Source organism: Delphinus delphis, chromosome 3, assembly GCF_949987515.2.
Source record: "Delphinus delphis chromosome 3, mDelDel1.2, whole genome shotgun sequence".
NCBI lineage: Eukaryota > Metazoa > Chordata > Mammalia > Artiodactyla > Delphinidae > Delphinus > Delphinus delphis.
In genome coordinates, this window is record NC_082685.1 from 18,956,875 (window position 1) to 18,983,642 (window position 26,768).

At 37.0% G+C, this 26,768-nt stretch overlaps 1 protein-coding gene across 3 annotated transcripts in view; it reads right to left on the reverse strand.

The window, feature by feature from the left end:
* Positions 1-26,768, reverse strand: part of RNF130 (ring finger protein 130) — a 130,709-nt gene that overhangs the window by 90,152 nt on the left and 13,789 nt on the right. For all 3 annotated transcript variants that reach the window (XM_060008249.1, XM_060008248.1, XM_060008250.1), the window contains exon 2: positions 11,271-11,465. In XM_060008249.1, the coding sequence (XP_059864232.1) occupies positions 11,271-11,465 (195 nt within the window). The remainder of the gene's footprint in view (positions 1-11,270; positions 11,466-26,768) is intronic.

A 26,768-nucleotide genomic window follows, 5' to 3' on the forward strand; every position in this document is an offset into this window, starting at 1 on the left:
ATGGCTCTTGGAAGCACCACTGAATAAACTGTATTTCATTTACTGATGGTGTAAAATACCATCAACTGTAAGGTGCATCATCACTGTATCCTGTCAATAAACTGTAAGATGCCATCAAATATAAGAAACACCTTCTAGAATCAATGAAAATTCCTCTTCTACACAACAGTCCTTCTGATAGTCAAAGACATCATCTTCCCTGGGGCTCTACCTCAATCTTTTCTCCATACTAATTATTCACAAAGTTCCAAATTATTCTTTTTTAAAAGATTTTTTAAAGAATCTAACATTTACAAGTTAGAAATATCATACAAAAACCTTTCCCCCAAACCATTCAAGAGTAAGTTACCAGCATGCCGCCACATTACCCCCAAATATTTAGTGTGTATTCTACAAACAAAAAACCATTTATAAACAGAGTACAACCATCAAAATCAAGAAATTAACACTGATACATTACTAATCTAAGAGTTCATTCAATTTACTCAATTTCCCAATAATGTCCTTTATAGCGGCCCAGATGAGAGCCATGTATTGCATTTAACTGTCATGTCTCATTAGTCTCCATCAGTCTGGAATAGTCTCTCAGACTTTGCTTGATGTTCACGACCTTGACACTTTTGAAGTCTACAGCCCAGTTATTTTGTATAATGTCCCTCATTCTGGATTTATCTGGTGTTTCCTTGTGGCTAGACTCAGGTCATATACCTCTGGCAGTAACATCACAGAAGTGATGCTGTGCTCTTTTCAGTGAATACTCCCAGGTGGCGCAGTTTTCATATATCCCATTACTGGTGACATTCACTTTGATCGTTTTGTAAAAGAGATGTCCTCCAGGCATTTCCACTGTGAAGTTACTCTTTTTCCCCTAGTAATTATTAAATATTCTGTAGGTAGGTATTTCGAGACCAGGTAAGTATTCCATTCCTCATCAAACTTTCAATTTATTTTACTTTTTAGATCAGTATGAAGTCATAGTTACTATTTTTTTTTTTTTACTTAATGGTCTAAAATACTATCATTATTCATTTTGATGCTCAAATTCCAAACTGTGTTTGATAAAACATGTTTATAGACTTTTTCCATCCTGTTCTTTTTTTGGACATCATTTTTCAATGTCTTTTTCAATTCTTTCAACAAAGAATGAATACTTCCAATATCAAGAGCAGTATGAGACTAATGTCTTCCTTCATCTGAATATTATGTTCACAAGGATACAGGCCAAGCCTTCAATATATTTTTTAGCAGCCATGGCACATGTTAGCATATGCTGAGCTTACATGATTGAAGGTTCCCAGCTGTCCTCCACTTGAACTGTTAACTTAAGCCACGTCTCCACAAAACCTTGTTACTAACTTTTTTTAAACCCATTTGCAGGCTGACCTAATGAATACTTCCTTTTTGTTGTTGTATGTTCCAAGATCCACCTAGTTTTGTGTCATTTTCAAGTTAAGATACTTATATTTATGTTTTCTTATAAGTTTTTTTCAATTTAAAAAAATTTTATTGAAGTATAGTTGATTTAAAATGTTGTGTTAATTTCTGCTGTATAGCAAAGTGATTCAGCTATATGTACACATATTCTTTTTCATATTCTTTTCCATTATGGTTTATCACAGGATACTGAATATAGTTCCCGGTGCTATACAGTAGTAGGACCTTGTTGTTTATCCATCCTGTATATAACAGTTTGCATCTACTAATCCCAAACTCCCAATCCTTCCCTCCTCCACCCCCTCCCCCTTGGCAACCACAAGTCTGTTCTCTGTCTCTGTTTCATAGATATGTTCATTTGTGGCACATTTTAGATTACACATGTAAGTGATATCATATGGTATTTGTCTTTCTCTTTCTGACTTACTTCCCTTAGTATATTAATCTCTAGATCCATCAGTGTTGCTACAAATGGCATTATTTCATTCTTTTTTATGGCCAAGTAATATTCCATTGTATATATATATACCACATCTTCTTTATCCATTCATCTATTGATGGAAATTTAGGTTGTTTCCATGTCTTGGCTATTGTGAATAGTGCTGCTATGAACATAGGGGTGCATGTATCTTTTTGAATTATAGTTTTGTCTTTATATACGCTCAGGAGTGGGGTTTGCTGGATCATATGGCAACTCTATTTTTAGTTTTTTGAGGAACCTCCATACTGTTTTCCATAGTGGCTGCACCAATTTACATTCCCACCAACAGTGTAAGAGGTTCCCTTTTCTCCACACTCTCTCCAGCATTTATTATTTGTAAACTTTTTAATGATGGCCATCTGACCAGTGTGAAGTGGTACCTCATTGTAGTTTTGATTTGCATTTCTCTAATAATTAGTGATGATGAGCATCTTCTCATGTGCCTAGTGGCCATCTGTATGTCTTTTCTGGAGAAATGTCTCTTTAGGTCTTCTGCCCATTTTTCGATTGGGTTGTTTGTTTTTTGATATTGAGCTCTATGAGCTGTTTGTATATTTTGGAAATTAAGCCCTTGTCAGTTGAACCACTTGCAAATATTTTCTCCCAGTCTATAGGTTGTCTTTTCATTTTGTTTATGGTTTCCTTTGCTGTATAAAAGCTTATAAGTTTGATTAGGTACAAGTTCTTGATAAAAAATTTTTAATGAGTGGAGAAAGAAAAGTTAAGTACACAGTTAGGCATTCCAGCCAGGGAAGATTTAAGTTGAGAAGAAAGTAATTTACATTAGCTTTCACACCAAGCACCAGCACTCCAAAGGCCGTACAATATGTTACTTATGTTTAAGAACTTCTAAGTCTGAGAGCTCTGTGAACTGAACAATTAAGAAAATGGATGGTGGTTAGTGTCAGCCAGGTTTCTCGCTTTTGGAGTGGGAGTTTACAGGTAAGCAAAGAGAGAAAATTAGAATGATCTATGTAATGTAATGGATTAGAATGTAATGGATTAGAGTTGGAGACCTAAGTATGAACTTATTCTTAGCTTAATATAGATGCAAATGGTTATATGTAGAAATATTTATAGATATGTGCATATACAGGTATTAGTATACACACATATATTTCCTTGCTCTGTCAACTGGGAAGGCCCAGAAGCAACAGAACCTTAGTAGTAACAAGTACACTTAATACCCAGAGCCTGGTTTCTAATATCATTCTCCAATAAATGGAAACTAGGGTTCCTCAGAGAAATGGCTGATTCTAGGACTGGGACAGGAAATATACACAAGATGATCCTGGAGCATCTTACAGAACCAGAAAAGAAGGAAGTCCTCAAAAAAGCAAAACAAACAAAAAACCGACACCCATGGTAATGGCAACATGTCAAAGGACACAGGAGTCAACTGAAAGAACTCTCAATGGCCAAAGCTGAAATAATTTGATCAAAAAAATAAGTAACACTGTATTACAATACAAAGTATAAAATAAATATCCATGAGTCCATACTGATACATATAAATGACTGAATAAATTATAGAGAAGAGATGAATCATCCAGATGAAATAATTCCAAGTAAATATGTAATACTTTACCCTAAGGAGGGGAAGTCTAACTCCCCACTCCTTAAGTGTGGGCTGTGCACAATGACCTCCTGAAGAGTGTTGCATGGAAGAGAGAAAAGAGAAACTTTATTTATTTATTTATTTTATTATTATAATTTGTTTTGGCTGCATCAGGTCTTAGTTGTAGCACACAGGATCTTTTCGTTGTGGCATGCAGGCTTTTCTCTAGTTGTGGCATGCGGCCTCCAGAGCCCGTGGGCTCTGTAGTTGCAGCACAGAGGCTCTCTAGTTGTGGCGTGTGGGCTCAGTAGTTGCGGCGTGTGGGCTTAGTTACCCCACGGCATGTGGGATCTTAGCTTCCCGACCAGGGATTGAATCTGCATCCCCTGCACTGGAAGGCGGATTCTTAACCACTGGACCACTAAAGAAGTCCTAAAAGAGAAACTTTATAGTGGAGAAGCCTGACAAACAGCCAGGTGGTCAAGGTCAACATCAACAGTGATCACTCATATTGGTAGTACATGATATGATATGATGAGAATGACACTTTACCTCTGTGGTCTTCCTCCCCAAACCCATATCCTCAGTCTAATCATAAGAAAAACAAACAAATCCCACTGAAGGACATTCTACAAAATACCTGAACAGTAGTCCTCAAAAAACTGTCATAACCAAGAGGAGCCTAAGGAGACATAATGACCAAATGTAATGTGATATCCTGGATGGGATCCTGGAACTAAAAAAGGACATTAGATAAAAACTAAAGAAATCTCAATAAAGTATGGCCTTTAGTTAATAATAATGTACCAATATTGGTTCATTAAGTATAACAAATGTACCATACTAAAGTAAGATGTTAATTATAAGAGAAACTGGGTGCAGGGTCTATGTGAATTATTTGTACTATCTTTGCAATTTTTCTGTAAATGTAAATCTGTTCTAAAAGGTTTATTTTTAGAAAGAGTCATTCTATAAAAGGGAACAACTCATCAGAAAAAAAGGAGGCTAGAAAACAAACAACACTTTTAAAGTGCTGAAATCCAGAATTCTGTATCTGAAGTCCTTGAAAAACGATGGCAAAAAAAGACGCTTTCAGGTAAATGAATGATGAGAGAATTCATCACAGCAGATCTGCACTGCAAGAAATGATTAAAAAAAATTATCTATATTGAAAGGGAAATGACACCAGATGGAACTTGTAACTGTAGAAAGAAAAAAAGAACACCAGAAATGCTTATATGTGAGTAAACATAAAAGCCTATCACTTTTCCCTTCATCAGTTTTTCTGTTGCCATTACCCTCACCAACAAAGGATCTCTTTTCATTCCTCCTCTAAAGGCTCTGCAGACTTAGAATTTGACAGTAGGTAGAAAAGCCCTCCTAGGGAGAGACTGTCTAGAAACTCTGGGGGATTTTATACTGTTACGAACATGGAGGGGTGCCTCTGGCATTTAGTAGGAATGGGCCTGGGAGGCTAAACATTCTGTAAATACAAAGGACAGTTCTGCAGAGCAAAGAATTATCCTGCCCCGATATGACTCACATCCCACCCCCTGAAAAACCTGAATTGAGGAGCACTGTAAGGCATCAATTAAGGGGTAAGTAGCCTCACCAGACCTCTGACACATGCAGCCAGGCTGCATCATCTTCCTTAGCAGCTGTGCCTGTGGGACTAATTCTGAGCTTGCAACTGTAAATCCAGGTCATCATCATACGAAAAGCAACCAAGTAAAAAATGTCTTTTGTCCTGTAACCTATGGACCTGATTTCTAAGCCAGTATTCTAAACCCCACGCAGATCCTTTACATTATTTTAGCTTCTTCCTCTTCTGTTGCTGGAGAGGAAAGGATAAGCACAGGCAAGATAAAAAGGCAAATCAAGGGGCTTCCCTGGTGGTGCAGTGGTTAAGAATCTGCCTGCCAATGCAGGGGACCACAGGTTCGAGCCCTGGTCCAGGAAGATCCCACATGCCGCGGAGCAACTAAGCCCGTGAGCCACAACTACTGAAGCCCGCAAGCCTAGAGCCTGTGCTCCACAGCAAGAGAAGCCACTACAATGAGAAGTCCACGCACCACAATGAAGAATAGCCCCCACTCGCCGCAACTAGAGAAAGCCCACGCAGCAACAAAGACCAAACTCAGCCAATAAATAAATTAATTAATTTAAAAAAGGCAAATTAAGTGATGAGTCCAAACAATTTACTCAGGATGCTGAGCCTGCAATGTCCGTGTTAGACAGGAAGGCTAGAAGATAAGTTGTCTTAAGTATCTGGCAGAGGGAGGGGCGCTCCATTTCCAGAGAAATAAAGGACAAATTTAGAGCTTATAAGAAATGTTTTTAAACAGAATCATCAGCAGTCATTTTTTTAAAAAGCTGTTATTTTTACTTATTTATTTTTTGGGGGGTACACGGGCCTCTCACTGTTGTGGCCTCTCCCGCTGTGGAGCACAGGCTCCGGACGTGCAGGCTCAGCAGCCATGGCTCATGGGCCCAGCCGCTCCACGGCATGTGGGATCTTCCCAGACCGGGGAACGAACCCGTGTCCCCTGCATCGGCAGGAGGACTCTCAACCACTGCGCCACCAGGGAAGCCCAAAAAGCTGTTATTTTTTAAAAGCTACTGCCTATATGTTTCAGTGTCAGATTTTTCTTGATAATTATGAATTTTTGAAAAAGTAGATGGATCATATGGAAGATACAGAAGAGATATATGCAAACTCAGGCCAAAAGATACAATTAAGACTCTGTTTCCTGCTATAGCAGTACATTTAATGCAAGCTCAACCTTTTCTGAGGTAATTAAATCCATATTCAATTAGAACCTAAAAACTTTAAACAGTTAAAACAATAGTATGACTATTATATTGATATTATAATGTATTATTATATATTAATAATATATATTATTAAAAGCCCATTTTCTTGATGGGCTTTAGAATAAAATAACAGATTGACACTAAGTGGCCCCAAATTATGGATATTTAAAGATATTTTGCAATATGTTTGTGATTTATCTTTATTTGTTTTCATAAAGTGTGAATTTTTACTATTCACAAAGTGATTTATTCTATATTTTACAAAGTGTTTTTTTTCTATTCATTGCTAGATAATAAATATAGAGCTATATACTTTTTTTTTAAAAGAGAATATGATGGGAAAAAGGTGAAGAGCTATTTAACTAATTCTATTCAACCAGCCAAAGAAACACTAAGCAGCATTTGATACTGCTAACTGACATAAAGATAGAAAAGCAACATTATTATTTGGTTACATGTTTATCTAAATTACTTCATCTTCCCATTAACAATGAAAAAAATGTCCACAGATTCTTACAGACATACAAATAAAACTATAAAAGAGATCTCCAATTTGACAATGATCTGACACAATTTATGACTGTTAAACAGTAAAGTCTATATCAATTTTTAAAAACCAGGAAAATAAATCCTTAACTTTCAGACAAATGTGTATTATTTTAATGTGCATTATTTTAAACTATCCAAGAGCCCATAACTTCCCCCTTTACACTGCCACATATCTGTTCACTACAAAGAACTTATTCTGCCAACTAGAGGTAACAAATAAAACCACAAATTGAGCGGTCTTTCCTGTCAGTGATGTCATGGACACTACGCCAGAAAAGATGTCCTTCAGTCACCAGATGAAGGGCATTCATTAGAACAAACATGAACAAGCTCCTGAAACATCATCAACAAGGCAAGAAAATGAAATACCTATACTTAACAATGTGAAATTTAAAAATTAGTTATAAAATATATCCTTAAATGGAAAGAAACCTTAACAAAGCTAAATGTCTTCATGAAATCATTTCAATGTAGCACATACTTATTTTGTTCAAGGTATTCTGCTGCCCACTGCAGAGAATAGAAAGATAAGACACAAACTTTAACTTAAAGAAACCCGCAGTCTTCTCTCTACTGCCAGTCTAGTATGCAAATGATGACAACATAAAAGCAAAAGGACAGTACTGTCAAGAGGTACAAAAAGACACCGTGAAGACTGCAGAGGCCTTGGATAGTAAACTCACTGAGGGTGTGACCAGGGGTCTTTTTTCAACTCTTACCATTTCGTATTAGTTCATGTCACAACGCATAGCACAAAGGTTTCTTTTCTTAAATGAAGGGTGGATAGAATTGACATGAGAGCAAGGGAGGACTAAAGCATGGATCTTTGGGTCTACCCCTTGAGATGTGGAGTTATAGGTCACTGGGGGAATCTAGTGACTCTGATGGAAGGGTCCTTGAACCTCATGTAGAAACAGGAAAAGAAGGGGCTCTATGGAGGGAGAGAGAAGCAGTGACACATTAATGAGCCAGGAAAACAAGTGGTTCTCAGAGCATAAAGATTTTCTATGTTGTCATCCTACATAATAGGGATTCATGGCCTTCCAGAGAAATAGATTTAGAGACGAAAAAGGTCTTCCCACACAGTAGGCAACGTGGCCTACATCACAGAGGAGGTCAGTGAAAAATCTGAGACTAAAACCTAGTTTTCTTGTCTTTACCTATTTCTCAAAGCAAGATCTGTGGGCCAGTGGCATTAGCCTCACCTGGAAACTTATTAAAAATACAGAATCTCAGGCTATACCCCAGACCTACTGAATCAGAATCTGTATTTTAACAAAATTTCCAGGGGATCCACACGCACATCAAACTTTGAAGAGTATTCCAGAGCACGTATCTAGATGTGAAATTACTGGATCACAATGTGTGAGTTCTTTAACGTATCAGATGGTGCTAAATTTCTCTCCAAAGTATTGTTATCAAGTCACCGTCTCATATTATTCTTTCTAATTTTCTGTGTATCTAATTACAACATAAAGCCATTTCCTATTGCTCTTACATTCCATTTGCCTTACAAAAGTTCCATTTCCTAAGAATATATCCTCAAACTCTATCCCTAAATTTCCTTATTTTTGTTGTTGTATACTAAAATGTGATAAAAGTTACATGGTCAAATAAATTTAGGAAACCATAGGTTCATCAATTAAAACAAGTCTTTAAGACTTCTCAGAGACCTCATTATGTTTATTAGGATAATAGTGGAATACTTTTCAAGCATTTTCCAAAACTTATTTTATCATTTACCTTTTTTCTCCATGGGTCATCTATGGAACATATCTGGATACACTAACATTTCAAGGAACACAGATGGGAAATCCATGTTAATTTATAGAGAATTCCCTCCTTTTTTAAACAAAAATCATTAAAAAAAATTCAATTCCCTCTCTAATAATCCCCAGATCTTCTTATACTTAAAAGACTCTCATTCTCGCTACTTCTCTGTGGTTCTGTGTATGTAAAATAACATCACAGAGGAAGAAAAACACAATCTGCTCAGCTGAATTTCTCCCTATTCATTTTTCATGTTTTCAGTAAGAAGAAATCGATAAGGTCCAAAATTTCAAAGTTTTTCTTACCTCTAAGGCAGCTGAGGAGAGCAAACTGTCACCTGCTCTGAGACCTAAGCAGAAAAACCAGTCTTTTTTTAAAAAAACTTTTATTGGAGTATAGTTGATTTACAATGTTGTGTTAGTTTCAGGTGTACAGCAAAGTGAATCAGTTATACATATACATATATCCACTCTTTTTTAGATTCTTTTCCCATATAGGCCATTACAGAGTATTAAGTAGAGTTCCCTGTGCCACACAGTAAGTCCTTATTAGTTATCTATTTTATATATAGTAGTGTGTATATGTCAATCCCAATCTTCCAATTTATCCCCCCACCTTATCCCTGGTAACTGAAAGTTTGAAAAACCAGTCTTGAATTCAGTGTTCCCACACACGATGTCCTGCAAAATCAGACTGACCCTTAATTTCCTTTTGGTTTCCCTGAAGAAATGAAAAGTGATCTCTGGATAGTGAAAATCACACGTTCTTTCTATTTTATTCTTTATAACTTTTCTTTAGTTTCAATTTTTCTACAATGAGCATGTGTTACTTTTGCAATTACAAAAAAAAATTTTTAGTTCTTAATTTGAAGGGAAGAAAACAAGTCAGAGCAATAAAATTTAAATCTGTCTGCATTATCCTATCAAGATACACACAAAAGTATCAATGACCCTCAATTAGGGTGAGATCTTTGCAAGATAACTGTCTGAAATCGATTATGTGAATATTAACTACATGATTAAAATGTTAATTCTTGGGCTTCCTGGGTGGCACAGTGGTTAAGAATCCTCCTGCAGGGGACACGGGTTCGAGCCCTGGTCCGGGAAGATCCCACATGCCGTGGAGCAACTAAGCCCATGTGCTACAACTGAGCCTGTGCTCTAGAGCCTGTGAACCACAGCTACTGAAGCTCGTGCGCCTAGAGCCCGTGCTCCACAACAAGAGAAGCCACCACAATGAGAAGCCCGCAAACCGCAATAAGGAGCAGCCCCCGCTCGCTGCAACTAGAGAAAGCCCGCACGCAACGAAGACCCAACGTAGCCAAAAAAAAAAAAGTTAATTCTTTAAATAAGTCATTAATCTTTAAAATTTTTATGAATGCAGAATGAAAGTTTATCTAGGTTTCAATTTTAAGAGAGTGAACTGGTGAACTGAAAGACCATCAAAAAACCTTTGTCTAAGCCTCTCTTCTGCTGGCCCTTGCCTGCTTCAGTCTCCTGGTCTGTAAGTGGGAGAGTACCTGTACCATACATAGTTATGGTGAGGATTGGCTATGAAAATATATAAAAAGGGGGCTCCTCTACATCATATGTCATCAGAGAAACATAAATTAAAACAACCTATTACAACGGCCAAGATACAAAAACTGATAACACTAAATGCTGGTGAGGATGTGGAGCAACAGGAACTCTCATTCACTGCTGGTGGGAATACAAAATGGTACAGCCACTCTGGAAGACAGTTTGACTGTTCGTTACAAAACTAAACATCCTCTTACCATACAACTCAGCAATCATGCTCCTTGGTATTTATCCAGGGGAGCTGGAAACTTATGACCACATAAAAACCTGCACACAAATGTTTATAGTGGCTTTATTCATAATTGCCAAAACCTGGTAGCAACCAACATGTCCTTCAGTAGGTGACTCGATAAACTGTGGTATATCCAGACAATGGAATATTATTCAGCACTCAAAAGAAATGAGCTATTAAGTCATGAAAAGACACGGAGGAAACCTAAATGCATATTACTAAATGAAAAAACCCAGTCTGAAAAAAGCCCAGGTTTTGCTGGGAACATAAAATTGCTCTAAAAAATAAATTCTATTAAAACCCAAAAAAGCTCATAGCCATATAGTGCCTGCCATATACACAGCAGTGCTCAATAAACTGCAACTATTGTTATTAAAACAGGTACATTAGAAATATCCTAAATGCTTCCACAAGAAATGAAGAAATATTACTACTGTAATTATAATACTTACTAAGTCAGTTTCAACATTTATCCTGATAAGATAAAAAGCATCCTTCTCAAACAGGTAATCCTTAAGAATCCATGACATAACTTGGATGAATGATTCTAAATCTAATATATTATTTTTCAAAGTTATCAAGTAAAATGTAAAATGACTAAGGATTCAGTCACAGCCAGTTACTTAATAAGTGCAAGTTTTACAGGCTTTTATGGTCATTATTTAAGAAAAAAGTTCAACTAAAGGAAAAAAAGACATGCATCTCAACAAAGAAATGGCAATACCAAAAATAAATATAATCATTGAATTATGTTGGAAATGATATGGTTTGAGCAAGAGGTAGAATTCCTACCTATAAAGCAATCATTTCTCAGAAGAAAAACAAAGTCTACAGTTTCCTTTTTTTGTTTACCTGGATGAGTCATGGTGACTGGCTCCTCTTTGGATTTATTATTGTAGATGACTACAGCAACTGCATTGTGGAAAGCAGCCCGTGATATTTTCTCTTTAAAGGTGCAATTTCCCCTCTGCAGCAAGGCAATCCACTGTTTGATGTTAGGAGGGACAAAGAACCGTGTTTGAGGATCACAGCCCAGATGATCAGCAACTAAATAGATGAGAAAAGAAAAAGAAAACAGACATTAATTTTTTCCTCAAGTAAATAAAATCAATCAAGTCTTCATCAAAGTGCTCAACTATTCTCTGGATACCATACAGCTCTACAGCACTTCAAGCAGCTCACTGCCAGCAGAGCTATAAATACATCCACAAAGGACAATGCAATGAATCTGAATCTATATCTGCACAGGGAGAGAGATGCTTCATTAAAATGTTACCTGTAATGCAAATTAAAACCGTGAAAAATTCTGTTTAACTTTATAGATTGACAAAAATATAAAAGACTGATAATATCCAACGTAGGCTGGTGAAGAGAGGAGGGAAAAAACGCAAATACAGAGAACCCCCCAGAAACCCAAGTGACTGAGCTACCCTGACTTTTGCTCATTCATCTGCAGTTACTCATCTCTTGATCCCCATCTCCCACTATCACCACAAGGAGACTGATTTTGCTTGGGGTAAATGAGGAAGCCAAACTAAACTTTGGTTCAGTTACCCAGCAGTCTTGTTGAAATTCAAGCATGCTTGAACCAATTTCTCAGTAAGTGTCAAAGGAAATTAGAAAAGTTCAGGCCTGTATTTGAAAGTTTAAATTAGCTAAAATAACATGAAACTAGAATTAAGATGTTATTCCTCTAATTTATATTTACTGGTAAATATTACCCTACAGTTTCACATTAGCATACATATATTAACTTACTATATCCACTTGTCTAACAAGATACATAGAGACACCAAAACTATCCCTTGGGACAATAAATTACATGGTCATTGTCCTAGATTTGGAGGGACAGTTTTTTCAAGTACATTTAAATTTGTACTTGAAGCTCATCAATTTCTGATCCTGCAAATACGGTAATCATAGCTCAGGCACTCTTCGCAAATCTTAAAAAGCTGTCCCGGTTGCTCTTTCCACTCCTCATCCTCGCATTTATAACAGGTTAAAATGAAAAGGGAAGGGCAGTTCAGAAGGAGGAAAAAAGTCACAAATGTTATTTTGAAGACTGCAGGTATGTATGCAGTGCCAGAGGACAATGGGCCCAAGCCCTTCCTGGAGCCGGTCACCAGTACTTCGAGGGCTGAGAGGGAGGGAGGGAGAGGAACACAGCACGAAAAGGTAACACTAGAAGCAAATAAATAATGAAAATATTAAATAAATATTAATCAATAATAAAGTGTATAAAAAGACAACACCAGTGGGGAAATGTTTGCTTTCTACACCCCAGAAGCACATTGCTTAGCAAAAGAAATTCTCTTATTATCATGGTGATGGATGGCAATGAGAGCATATTTGCTACCAGGGGTCTCCTAATACACAGTAAGTGGGAGATAAATGATTTCACAATTCGCCATGGTTGATATTGTCGACGACTATGACTCATCCTTTTCCTTAAACAGTTTCTGCACTCTGAAACTTTAGTCCTTTCTCAGTCAAATTAAACAGACAGAAAAAAGCTTATGTCATGATTTTAGTAGTCAACTATTGAAAGACACAGTCAAGGCATCATGAAACTTTGAAATCCTGAAACAGACTTTACTTTCAGTAATATCTGTTTCACAGATAATTATGCTGTTTAAAAATATAAGCGTTTAGCCAATGTGTTATGATAACCTCACTGTCTTGGGAAAATTTTCAAGAATATCTGAAGAGATCTGTATGCTTGTCTTCTGTGAAACATTCACTATTTTTCCTGTGACTTATCCTGTCCTCCCTATGATTTCTTACTCATTCACAGTGCAGTAAAGAGAAAACAACACAGTTATGGAAGCAGCAAGACCTGGGGTCCAAATTCTAGATCAACGATTTCTTAGTCGAGCACTGTCACAGGTTCAATTTTCTGATCTTCTATTTCTACTAATTTATAAAGACTGTATGTGTCAATCCCAATCTTCCAATTTGGGACTGACACATACACACTACTGTATATAAGACAGATAACTAATAAGGACCTACTGTACAGCACAAAAAACTCTACTCAATACTCTGTAATGGCCTATATGGGAAAAGAATCTAAAAAAGAGTGGATACATGTATTTCTATTACAGATTCACTTTGCTGTACACCTGAAACTAACACAACACTGTCAATCAATTATACTCCAATTAAAAAAAAAAAGATTGAAATACAATTCTTACCTTACCAGAGTTACGTATGTGAAAAAGTCTATAATAATTCTTCTACCCTTGAGTGCTGAAAAAATTAACTTCCCTTCCCTTAGTTTTCTGGGTGCCATCCTATCTTGTCCTAGTGATCCAGCTTGGTGCCATGGGGATGTTCTACACAAATGTGTGTGAAGTCTACCCACAGCCCGGCAGCACACCTCCACTCCATACCCTTTGCTCCTAATAACTACCATTCTGTTTCATTCTTTCTCCCTGATGCTCTGACAGTATCATTGTCAACTTAGAAGAACAGCAGTTCACTAATTGTCACAATGTCTAACACTGAAAAGACACCGAGGGGAGCAACAACAGAGCAAAATCAAATACACTGAAGGAAAACTTTAAAATTCTCTTAAGGAATGCCCACAGATTCTATGAACAACTGCATTATCAAAACAAATGCCAACAACAGACTGTATGAGCAAAAGAATGTTCCTGCTCCCCCAAATTTATCCAAATCATCATTCACAAAAGGTCTTTGAAAACATTTGTATCAGTAAGAATATAATATGCAATAATAAGAAATTCCAGTTCTTGTTCAAGGAAGTAGTTATTCAGAAAAAGAAAATAAGGGGTTTTCATAATCAGTACCATGGTACGTTTATTTTATCTATCTATTCTTTTCTGTAATCAAAAAATAACTTGAACAATGAAAATAATGTCAACAGCTCTAAAACAAATTCCCAAGAGGACTGATGACTGATTGTGATTAAGTAGCACTACTGCAAAATTTAATACCAGTTGTTTATACTTGAAGCAATTTATTAAGTGAAGACATGGTAGTATGGCATAAAAGATCTATGAACCAGTAAATTTTTTTCATTAAAAGTCATAATGAAAATGTGAAATTATAGGTGATATAAAATATTAAAGTATTTTACAATTTTATTTGTCAATTATACCTCAGTAAATCTGGAAAAAAATTTTACATCACTGAAAAACTTCAGTTTTTTTCTGTATGGCCTTTCCTGTTGAGTCCAGAAATAGTTACGAGACTTTTATTTATTCCTTGACAAGAACCAAACAATTCTGGACAGGAACAATTATGGAATCCTCACCTCAACGAATACTAACTTAAATGCTCAGCATCGTACTAAATACCAAAGAGAAATACAATAGAACCAAACATCTTGGTCTTAAGTGTTAAAGAACCACTAAATGTATTGAGGAGGCATGCCTGTCACAGAAATTAAATATCAGCTAGGTAGTTTAAAGTGCCAACACAGAGAGTGCTTAGAAATTTAGGAAAGGAAAAGAGCAACATAATGGTTCAAGGTTTAGTGGAAGTTGGAGGCTAAAACACTTGAAAACTGCTCAAGCAGAAAGGAGGCGGGTGTACAAGTGACTAGCACAAGAACACAGAACAAAGATTAAGAGCCTCTCTCAAACTCTTGTGAAAATCAAATAAGATGATATATTGAAAGGCTGATATTAAATATATGAATATTTAAAGGGCTCTCTGAGTGGATAATAAATAAATAAAATCTCTCTTCCCTACCCCAGAGCAGCCGGAAGTTCTCCACTTTGATTAATTTCACTTAATAATTTCACACCATTTCTTAAAAATGCAAACACTCCATCTGCTAAGTAGTGATGTCCACATTGTTGTGTGGGTGATGTTTCCTTCTGCGCCCTGAGAACTTGCAAGAGCCTTGTGGGGCTAGGGCACTGATGCATGGTTGCTGGATTCCTTAGGCACGCAGCACAGGTACCCCAATGTGACTCTTGCTCTCAGAGGCTGCGTGTCTTGTTTCCTCCACCTTAAATGCCAGTCCCACCACTCCTTTGCTGACCACCTCCTAAGCCTCAGGATTGTGCTAAAATATCTTCTCTGGAACGCCTTCCCAGTCTCCTAAGGCTGAGTTGGGTGTTTTATTCATGTTTCCATGGTACCCTGAGATTCCATTTATTTTAGCATTTATCACACTTTATTAGTAACTGGCTGTTTATTCTAAGTCTCTCCTAAAGCATGAGATCTAGCATCTCTGCCAGTATCTCTGGCATACAGCAGACACTTAACTTACCTGATGACGGGAGCAAGAGAAGAATGACAGAGGGAGATTAAGCAAGACCTGATATAAAGAAAAAGCTGTGCGAAAGACCTCTCTGTTTCATGTGGTAATGTTCTGACAGGGGTAATGTTCTATCAGTTGTTTCCTACAAAAGAAGTAAAAATAAAAATGAGCCTAACTAGTTACCCTAAATTTAGATGTTTCCATTATCAGTATGTTCTGATTATTTGCTTTTCTGTTTTCACATTAATTATAATCTCTTTAATCTTTAGATTTCTTACTTCTACCTTGTCTTTATTTTCCGTTTGTTAAATTTTAATTTTATGATTCAAAGGAAAAAATACAATTCTTTATTTTTGTTCCCAACTTTTTTTTTAATTGAAGTATAACTGATTTACAATATTGTACTAGTTTCAGGTGTACAGCAAAGTGATTCAGTTTTATATATGTGTGTGTGTGTGTACGTGTATGTATGTGTGTATATGTATACATATATATATCCTTTTTCAGATTGTTTTCCATTATAGGTTACTAAATGATGCTGAATATAGTTCCCTGTGTTATACAGTAGGTCCCTGTTGTTTATTTTATATATAGTAGTGTGTATCTGTTAATCCCAAATTTCTCCCTCCTGCCCTTTCCCCTTTGGTAACCACAAGTTTGTTTTTCACCCAATTTTCTTAATTTTATACATTCAGCTACTGGACTTAAGTATCTAGCTTTCATCCCTTCACACTTCCATGGATAAATTTACTTTCTTACTATTTCTACACTTTCACTGAAATCTAACATCTTATTTCTTTTTATTACTTATCTTTATCAGTTGTTTAGTCTAGTTGAAAACGTTTACTCTTCCTTTTGTTTTAACTTTCTGCTAACTTATTTGCAAGTTTCAATTTTTTCTCTTAACCTTGTATATACTTTTTAAAATCCCCCTACCCCATACTTCTGTTATATTTTTTTTCTGTTAGGATCTGTTATCATAATGGCCTGCAAAAGTGATCTGGACCCTAGCCCTTCTTGATTTCTCAGGAACCTTGTATTAATGATTATTCCCTCTTTTTCTTTTTCCTCTCATTTAAACGTGCTTGTCTCTTCCATCTTAAAAATAAAGGAGAAGAAGGAAAGATATCTCAAAAGACTCCATTTTACTGCCACTGTTCTCAAGAGCTGCCTGTACCTGTATCCACCCTGTATCCACCCCATTCCTCATCACATTTTAATCTCTGCATCCAGCCACTCCACTAAAAGTGCTCTAATTAAAAGGCACCAATAACCTCGGTGTTGCTAAATCCCAGGACATGCCTAATCCTCTTCCAAACTGACCTCGCAGTAACATCTGTCCCAGCTGAGCACTCTTCTCTCTTGGCTTTCAGGGCTCTCATCTTCCTGGCTTTCCTCTTCCTCCTCTTCCTTCACAGCCCTCCTTCCTAGTCTTCTTGACTGACTCCATTCCCTCCACATGAACACTCAAACCACTTGGACATAGGTCTAAGACTCTCCAGAGCTAGAATTCTCTCTACGTTGATGGCAGACTTTTTTTTACTGGAATAACGATGCTCACTAACATTTCATGCCAATCAGCCCTTTTCTGAGAAACTATTTTTCAAATTTTACTTCTATAAATCCATAGTTTCCAATATATACAACTAAATCAGAATGCTAAGAATCAGGAGAAGAATACAGATAATTAAATGCAGGGAAGAGATGGTCTTGCTTTGATGAGCTAACAGACATTCTTGAATGTCTTTACTGGTTCACACAGAAGGAGGCATAGGAGAGCACCTGTAGGCAGGTGTATGGACAGTCACTTTCTAATTTATTTGTTTCCTGGCAGCTTTGTCCCACTTCCAGGCAAGGCCATGGGATCACCTTGAGGTTTCAAATGGATTCTATCAGTTGCCAAAAAAACCCACCCCAAACCAAAACCAGAAACAGAAACCTAATTTAATTTGGGCATCACCTCTACACAGTCATGCTTTAAGTGACACCTACTTGAGAGCAAGCTTTAGGGGGGAGGGAGGTAGACAGACGATCTAAGATGAGGCACACAGAAGTTAAATTACATATGAAGGAGAGGCCTTTTCTCTGTTTTCCACAGGATGTGAATAGGAAACACGTGACTCCAGTTGTTGCTCGCAGTCATTTTGTGATAAAGAGGGGAACAATCTTAGGATAAAGTTAAAGCTATGATGACAAAGGGACACTGAAAGGGACAAGATCCTTGGTAACACTGCTGAGTGCTGAATCTCTGAACCCTGAGAGCTGCCCTACCTTGGAGTTTCCAGTTCTGACACAGGATTAATGTCCTCCTTATCTGTAATCAATCTAAGCAGGAATTTGTTACTTGGAGCACTCACACTTCTCATGTGAGTCAAGTGGCAAAGGTCAAGACTGGGGCTTTATCCCTGCTGAGGGGCTCTCTTAATCCATCAGGATCCTTGGCAACTCAAACCCACCAAGAAGATCAAATCGTAAGAAGAAAGCTTCTTGGAAAAGTCCTTTGACACAGGGAGGCAGCTGTGATGCCAATTCTTTGCCTCCCTCCTTCGAGGGGAGTGGTAGCTATTCAGGAGTGGAGAGCTTCACTTGAAGACAAACATTTTTTTTTTAATATCTTTATTGGAGTATAATTGCTTTACAATGGTGTGTTAGTTTCTGCTTTATAACAAAGTGAATCAGTTATACATATACATATGTTCCCATATCTCTTCCCTCTTGTGTCTCCCTCCCTCCCACCCTCCCTATCCCACCCCTCCAGGCGGTCACAAAGCACCGAGCTGATCTCCCTGTGCTATGCGGCTGCTTCCCACTAGCTATCTACCTTACATTTGGTAGTATATGAAGACTAACATTTAAAGCAAGGGTTCTTGACAAGGATACATGGGTAGAATCCAGGAGGCCAGGGAAATCGTCTTTACTTTCACTAAACGCTAACTGACATTTAGCATTTTCTTCATCTGTAATTCTGTAACCAATAGCAACTACATTAATTTTTGTTATCTCAAAATACTGGTAATTAAAGTTATTAAACCCACACCAAGAGCTTGTTACTTGATATGTTAATAATCACATCTATTACTATGTCACAAATATTTTAAATACGTTGATACTGTGTTTCAGTATACTTGGTTTCCTTTAATCCTATTTACTTTTGTACTGATCACTATCCTGAGAAGAAGTCCACAGTTTTCTTTTTCACTAGACTGCAAAAGGAGTCTCAACTGCCAGGTTTAGTTTGTTTAAGTTATATGACATATTTGTATCTGTTTCTATTACTTTACTTTGTTCTTATTATCCCTAAGCTTCTTTATACTACTCCCACCCCCACTTCTGAATGAATAAAAAAAATTTTCTTTATTACCCTCTTTATTATCCTCTTTTCTTATTACCCTCTTTTCATACTCAAGTTCTATTTTTTAGAAGTTACCCTTAAAAAATTAACATGCATACCTGATAAAAAGTTTACATTTAATCAATGCCTCTATCTTCTTCCTTAATAACACAAGGCTCTTAAAAGGGCTGCCATAACAAAGTACTATAAACTTCGTGGTTTAAACAACAGAAACTTATTCTCTCACAGTTCTGAAGGCCAGAAGTCTTAAATCAAGGTTGTTGGCAGGGCCATCTTCCCTCTGAAGGTCCTAGTGGAGAATCCTTGCTTGCCTCTTTTGGCTTCTGGAGCTCCAGGTGACCTTGGCTTGTGGCTGCATCACTCCAACCTCTGCTTCTGTCTTCACATGGCCTTCTCCTCTGTGTCTGTCTCTTCACTTCTGTCTCTTATAAAGACACTCATCATTGGATTTAGGACACACCTATGCAATCAAGGATGATCTCATCTAAAGATCTTTAATTTAATTACATCTGCAAAGACCTTTTTTCCAAATAACGTTTCCACATTCACAGGTTCCAAGGATTAGGACGTGAATGTACTCCGGGGAGACGACCATTCACCCCCGCTTCAGAATGAGACTCCAACCACCACCTTTCATCGTATGTGTAACTGCCCACTATGCAGTTCCACCTTACTTTAATTATCCCCTCAATGTTTCATACAGTCAATGTTTGTTAAACTTTACCTACAGATGCTTGTCAGTCCTTACATTAGTCAGCGTTCTCCAGAGAAACAGACCAGTAAGATATTTCTGTGTGTATAAAGAGATTTATTTTGTAAGGAACTGGCTCATGCAATTACAGAGGCTGACAAGTCCCAAGATCTGCAGGGTAAGTCAGCAAGCTGGAGAATTGATGGTGGAGTTCCAGTCCGAAGGCTGGCAGGCACGAGACCCAGGGCGCGATGATGTTTCAGTTTAACTCCGAAGGCAGGAAAAAGCCAATGTCCAGTTTGAAGGCAGTCAGGCAAGACGAATTCTCTCTTATTTGGAGGATAATCAGCCCTTCTGTTTCATCCAGGCCTTCAAGTGACTGGATGAGGTCCACCCACAACAGGGAGGGCAACCTGCTTTAATCTGCTTTATTCAATCTATCAATTTATGTGTTAATGTCATCGAAAAATACCCTCACAGAAACACCCAGAATGATGTTTGACCAAATACCTGGGAACCCTGTGGCCCCGTGAAGGTGACACATAAAATTAACCATCACAGTACTCCTCACATCTCAATTTTCCCTTCTGTGTTTCCTCCTTCTCACTTATTCTACATCTTTTAGAACTTCTTTCAATGAAGATCTTTAAGGGTAAACTTGCTTTTTCAGGTAAACTTGTCTTTACACATCTGAAAACTTCTTTCACTTTCCCTCATTCTTGAATGATAAATTAGGGTAAAAAGTCTAGATTGTTATTGTTCTGTTAGCACACTAAAGATAATATTCCATTGTCTTCTGCTTCTCATGTTGAGAAGAGGCTGAACAAAACATTTTAATTATCTAGGCTCTCAAATGTTACCTACTTTTTACTTTTGCATCTAATATTTTTAAGAAGTAAAATAAATATGATCTATTAATCACCAATTTTAACCTCTTCGGATATATTCTGAAGAAACAAACTTTTCACTGCCTTTTCATATAGAATTTTAAAGGAAAAGGAAACAATATAATATCTTCTGTACACCTAGAGTGCTGGCTATATCAATCAACATTGCAAGAAGGGTCATACGTAGCTGAACTGTCAGCAAGTTTAATTGCCAATAGCTATCCATTATCGTTTGTCTTCTATACTTAGTTACTGTAGATCTCAAATGGATTTTGATTATTTTTTACATCCTTAGAACTTATATATATCTGTTGGATGTTCTCCATGACATAATAAAAAGCATCTTAACAGTAATTTTAAATGATGGCTAACTCAAATCACTTAACTTGAAAAGTCATGTTCAGAAATAATTTCTATTAAAACTGATGTAACAAATACTTCATGCATAAGAGATGCTATAAATCAAAATAATTAAAAATCACTGCTAGGTCCTTGTACAATCATGGTATCATAGTACACATACACAAGTGCTAATTATTTTATCCACAGCACTCCCCATTCCACAAAAGCATCATAACACTGAATACAACTATTTCTGAGGCTCTCTTTTCTGCTGGCTCCTATCCATCATGTATTCCTCCCACCACAAGGATGGTTCAACATCCACAAATCAATGTGATACACCACATTAACAAAAAGAAGGATAAAAGTCATATGATCATCGCCATAGATGCAGAAAAAGCATATGATAAAATTCAGCATCCATTTATGATAAAAACTCTCAACAAAGTAAAATGGGTAGAGAGGGAATGTACCTCAACATAATGATAAGCCCACAGCTAACATCATACTCAACAGTGAAAACCTAAAAGCTTTTCCTCTAAGATCAGGAAAAAGACAAGGATACCCACTCTTGCCACTTTTATGCAACACAGTACTCGAAGTCCTAGCCAGTGCAATTAGACAAGAAAAAGAAATAAAAAGCATCCAAATCTGAAAAGAAGAAGTAAGACTGTCTCTATTTGTAGATGACATGATATTGTATATAGAAAACTCCAAAGACTCCACCAAAAAACTGTTAGAACTAATAAACAAATTCCATAAAGTTGCAGGATACAAGATCAATATATGTAAATCAGCTGTGTTTCTATATACTGATAACAGACTATCAGAAAGATAAATTAAGAAAACAATCGCATTTACAATCACATCAAAAAGAATGAAATAGGGTCTTCCCCCGTGGTGCAGTGGTTAAGAGTCCACTGGCCAATGCAGGGGACATGGGTTCGAGCCCTGATCCAGGAAGATCCCACATGCCGCAGAGCAACTAAGCCCATGCACCACAACTACTGAGCCTGTGCTCTAGAGCATGCAAGTCACAAATACTGAAGCCCGCGTGCCACAACTACTGAAGCCTGTGAGCCTAGAGCCTGTGCTCTGCAACAAGAGAAGCCACGGCAGTGAGAAGCCCTCGCACTGCAATGCCCCCGCTCGCTGCAACTAAAGAAAGCCTGCGTGCAGCAACGAAGACCCAACGCAGTCAATAAAAAATAAATAAATAAATACATCAAATCTAAAAAGAATGAAATACCTAGGAATAAACTTAACCAAGGAGGTGAAAGACCCGTACAATGAAAACTGTAAGACACTGACAAAAGAAACTGAAAAAGACACAAATAAATGGAAAAATAATCTGTGCTCACAGACTGGAAGAATTAATATTGTTAAAATGTCCATTCTACCCAAAGCAATCTACAGATTCAGTGTAACCCCTACAAAAAGTCCAATGACATTTTTCACAGAAACTGAATAAACAATCCTACAATTTGTATGGAAGCACAAAATACCCCAAATAGCCAAAGCAATCTTGAGAAAGAAGAACAAAGCTAGAGGCATCATGCTTCCAGATTTCAAACTATATTACAGGACTACAGTAATCAAAATAGTATGATATTGGCATAAAAACAGACACATAGATCAATGGAACAGAATAGTCTCCAGAAACAAACCCACACATATATGGTCAATCAATTTCCTACAAAGGGGCCAAGAACATGAAATAGGGAAAGGACAGTCTCTTCAATAAACAGTGATGGGAAAACTGGACAGCCACGTGCAAAAGAATGAAACTGGACCACTATCTTACACCATACACAAAAACAATGGTCCTTGTTTCATGCAAATTTCTATTGACACAGTTCCCCACTATTTCTTACATTTCACAGGTGCTAGCTAAGTGTGTGATATTGCTGTTATCCCTTGAATTAATGATGTTAGTTAAAAGAGATGACTCATTCTCATGAAAAAAAAAAATTACGGGCTAGGAACAATGTCACTCACACTAACAGGAGAAGTATTTGTCCAGAGGCTAACTAACCACTGACTGAAGGAAGGACTTTAAGTGAAACTGCTGAGGAAGGAGGTAAGAGAACATGAAAAAAAAATCATGAAATCAGTCCCTATTGAGGACAATTAGAAAAAAAATAACACGGTGAGAGACTATTCATATAAGAAAACAAATGAGAACAGGAAGTTTAAAGTTTTCATAATCTGAGATGTTTGTAAACCAATAAATGTAAGTAATGAGAAAAATATTTAAAGTTTATCCTAAATATACAAAATAACCAATGAGATTTGTTGAAGTGGGTCTCAAGATTGGCCGATAATAATAGAAAAGAATACTTTACCTAAGAACCTACTATTCGGAGGAAAAAAGGAAAAGCAGTTATTTTACATCAAGACAATGTTCATCCTTCAAGAAAATTTAAGTGAAAAGAAGAATTCAGAATATGTCTGAGAGATAGAAATGAGACTTTGACGGGGGCAATATACCAAGGTCAACTGGCCAAATGGAGTAAATACAAAAGTTCTTTACAGATCACAAAACTGGCAGACAAGATAGAGTACTGATAGGGGTTCCAGTCATCTACAAAACTGCAGAAATCTCATTTAGCTAAAAGCAGGATGTCTAACAAGTTCCTGATCTGCTTTACTGTTCATTTTGTCTCCCAAAGGATAATTGCTAGGGGTAACCAGAGGAAAATGCTACCCAGAATATAACATATACCCAGACTGTGAAGTGACTAGTAACTTGGAAGAAAGCAACCTATCATTTTACAGTACGCAAAACCCAGGGCAAAAAAGCTGGGTAATTACAAATCATCCTGATGAGAAAGGAAATGAAGAAGCCAGCAAGAATGCACAAGATAAATTCAACTTTAAGGAAGACTCGTACAAAGTAAAGGCCAATGCAGGATGACAATATAAACTTATAAAAATTCTCCCCAAAACTAAAAAGCCCAGAAAGAGTTGAAAGTTGCCGATAATGACAGGAACAAGCAAAGGGGCTTCTCTCAATCCCTTCCCAAAAGATTTAAGTTTTTTTCTGAGCAAGAAGAATAGGAAAGAAATAGGTCCACCGCTCAGGGCCAACAAAACAATGGATGAAAACATTTCTCAAAAACTTTTTTGCTTGTTTCCCTGTGAAGGAGAACAACCTGAGAACTAAGACGACCAGAGCAAGGCTAAAGCACCCTGGAAATGGGTTGAGTTCATAAGAAAGCAAATATATTCTTAGGATAGGTCTCCCAGTTCAGTAAAACTGCTGTTCATAGCTTGTGCATTCATGCTGGTTTCTTCAAGTAATCTCTCATTCCATTAAAATAATTTATAATTACCCAGCTTTCTTTGCCCTGGTGTTTGCAAACTTAAAAATGTTATAGTTGCTTTCTTCCAAATTTCTAGTCACTTTGCTTTACATCATCAAATGCAAAGACTACTTCCCAGTCCTCAGCATGCCATCCTCCTCAGCAGTGTCAGAGGTAGCAAACCACTTAACTTTTAAGACAATATATATTTCTTTGGTCTCTTCCTTCTCCTTCTCAGTCTTCTTGGCTATCCAGTTGTCCCAGCACCCTCTGTTGAAAAGACTGTTCTTTTCCTCACTCAATTGTGTTGGCACCTTTGTCAAAAATCAATTGATCACAAATTAAGGGTTTATTTCTGGTTCTCAGTTCTATGCCATTGATCTATATGTCTATGCCAGTCCACAGTGACTTGTAAGTTTTGAAATCAGGAAATGTAGCCCTCTAATTTTGTTTTTCTTTTGCAAGATTGTTTTGACAATTCTACGTCCACATACATTTTGCTGGCCAATTTCTGCAAAAAGCCAGCTGGTATTTTCTTAGGGTTATTGAATCTGTAGGTCAGTTTGGGGGAGTGCTGTCACTATAACAGTATTAAGTCTTTAGATTCCTGAACATGGGATGTCTTTCCATTTACTTAGGTCTTCTGGAATTTCTTGTGACAGTATTTTGTAGTTTTCAAGGCCAATGACATTTTAAATGATATTAAAAATATATTTTCTAATTGTTTGTTCTGGCATACAGAAGTACAATTGACTGTGTGTGTGTTTGTATTGATCTTGTATCTAGTGACCTTTCTAAATTTACTCAACTTTAAAAAAAATCACTCTGTAATAATAAATGAGAAACAAAGGTTTAATGACATTTAATTATGGATTAACACAGGCTGCCTTTCTCAATCCATGGCAGATGGTTGTGTATCTCATATGGTATCTAAGGTATCCTGAATGAAGAGTGATCCCACAAATGTAAAGCGGATGTCAGTGACTCCCTCACACATGTGTTTTTTCAGTTTATTGCAAAATAGCATATATACTCAGTTACATGGATTTATACATGATACCATCTACTTTTAACTAAATGTCCCTCATTAAATGGACAATGCCTTAAAAACATCCCTACAAAATAAAGCAAAAATAAATTGGAAGAGCTGACATTTCTACTCTTGTACAACCTCTTTTTAGTTACCATAAAAGGTTTTAAAAAACCCAACTAATCAGATTTGTAAAAGAAAGCCCCCAAATTAGAAATGATCATGAAACACTATTAGAAATACACTTATTACAGCTGTTATTAGCTATTAACCTAAGTGTTAGGCTTTAAGGTACTATGTCAAAGAAGACCAATAGTGTGGTTTAACATTTCTAAGTATAATACATATATTGGGGATAAATGTACACGCACAACCAAAAAAGTCTGTGCCCCAGTACTACAGGGAATGGGTTAGAGAGGGCACCAGTAGACACAGGGAAGCCAGTTAGGAGGCCACAGTCTAGGTAAGAGATTAGAGAAGGTTGCAATGGATGTGGAGAGAAATAGATACATTTTAGAGATATTCAGGAATTTGGATCAACAGGACTTGGTAATTAATTAGATATGAGGGGGTTGGGGTCTAAAGATGATGTCCTAGTTTCTGGCATAACACACTGGGTAGAAGGTGGTGTTGACTGAAACAGCAAACGTTGGAGGAGAAACAGATTTTTGGAGGAAAGACGATGAACTGTTGTGGACATACCAGGCTTGAAAGAAAATTGAGAGGGAGAGAATAATTCCACTCCCTAAGCATACCTCCAATAAAATGTTATATATTTTATGTAACAGAAGACATGTACACCATGTTTATGACAGCATTACTTGTAACAGTCAAAAAACAGGCAACCCACATGTCCTTCAACAGCAGAATAGGTAAAATGTGATATATTCATGCACTGGATCACTGACAAAACTATTGCTATATGCAATGACATGAATTTATTTCACCAGTATGATGTGAGCAAAAGAAACTAATCACAAGATGAAAAAGAATACATACCATGATTCTATGTATATAAGTTAAAAAGCAGGCATAATCTCTAGTGTTCAAAGTCAGGACAGTATTTACTTTTGGGAAGGGAGCAAGGGAGAAGTAGTGATTGAAAGGGGACTCCCAGGGAGCTCTGTGGAGCTCATAATGCTCTATTTCTTGACAAGGTTCAGAGTGACGTCAATGTGGTCGCTGTAGTAATTCATCAAGCTGTGGACTTATAATGGTGTATTTTTCTGTGTATGTTATAGCAGACAAATACTGTATGACTCCATTTATATGAGGTTTCTAGAGTAGTCAAATTCATAGAGACAGAAAGTAGAAGGGTGGCTGCCAGGGGCTGGGGGGAGAAGGAAAGGCATAGCTTAATGGGTATAGGGTTTCAGTTTTGCAAGATGAAAAGACTTCTGGAGATTGGTTCCACAACAACGTGAATCTAGTCAACACTACTGAACTGTACATCTAAAATGGTTAAGATGGTAAACTTCATGTTACATGTATTTTACCATAATTAAAA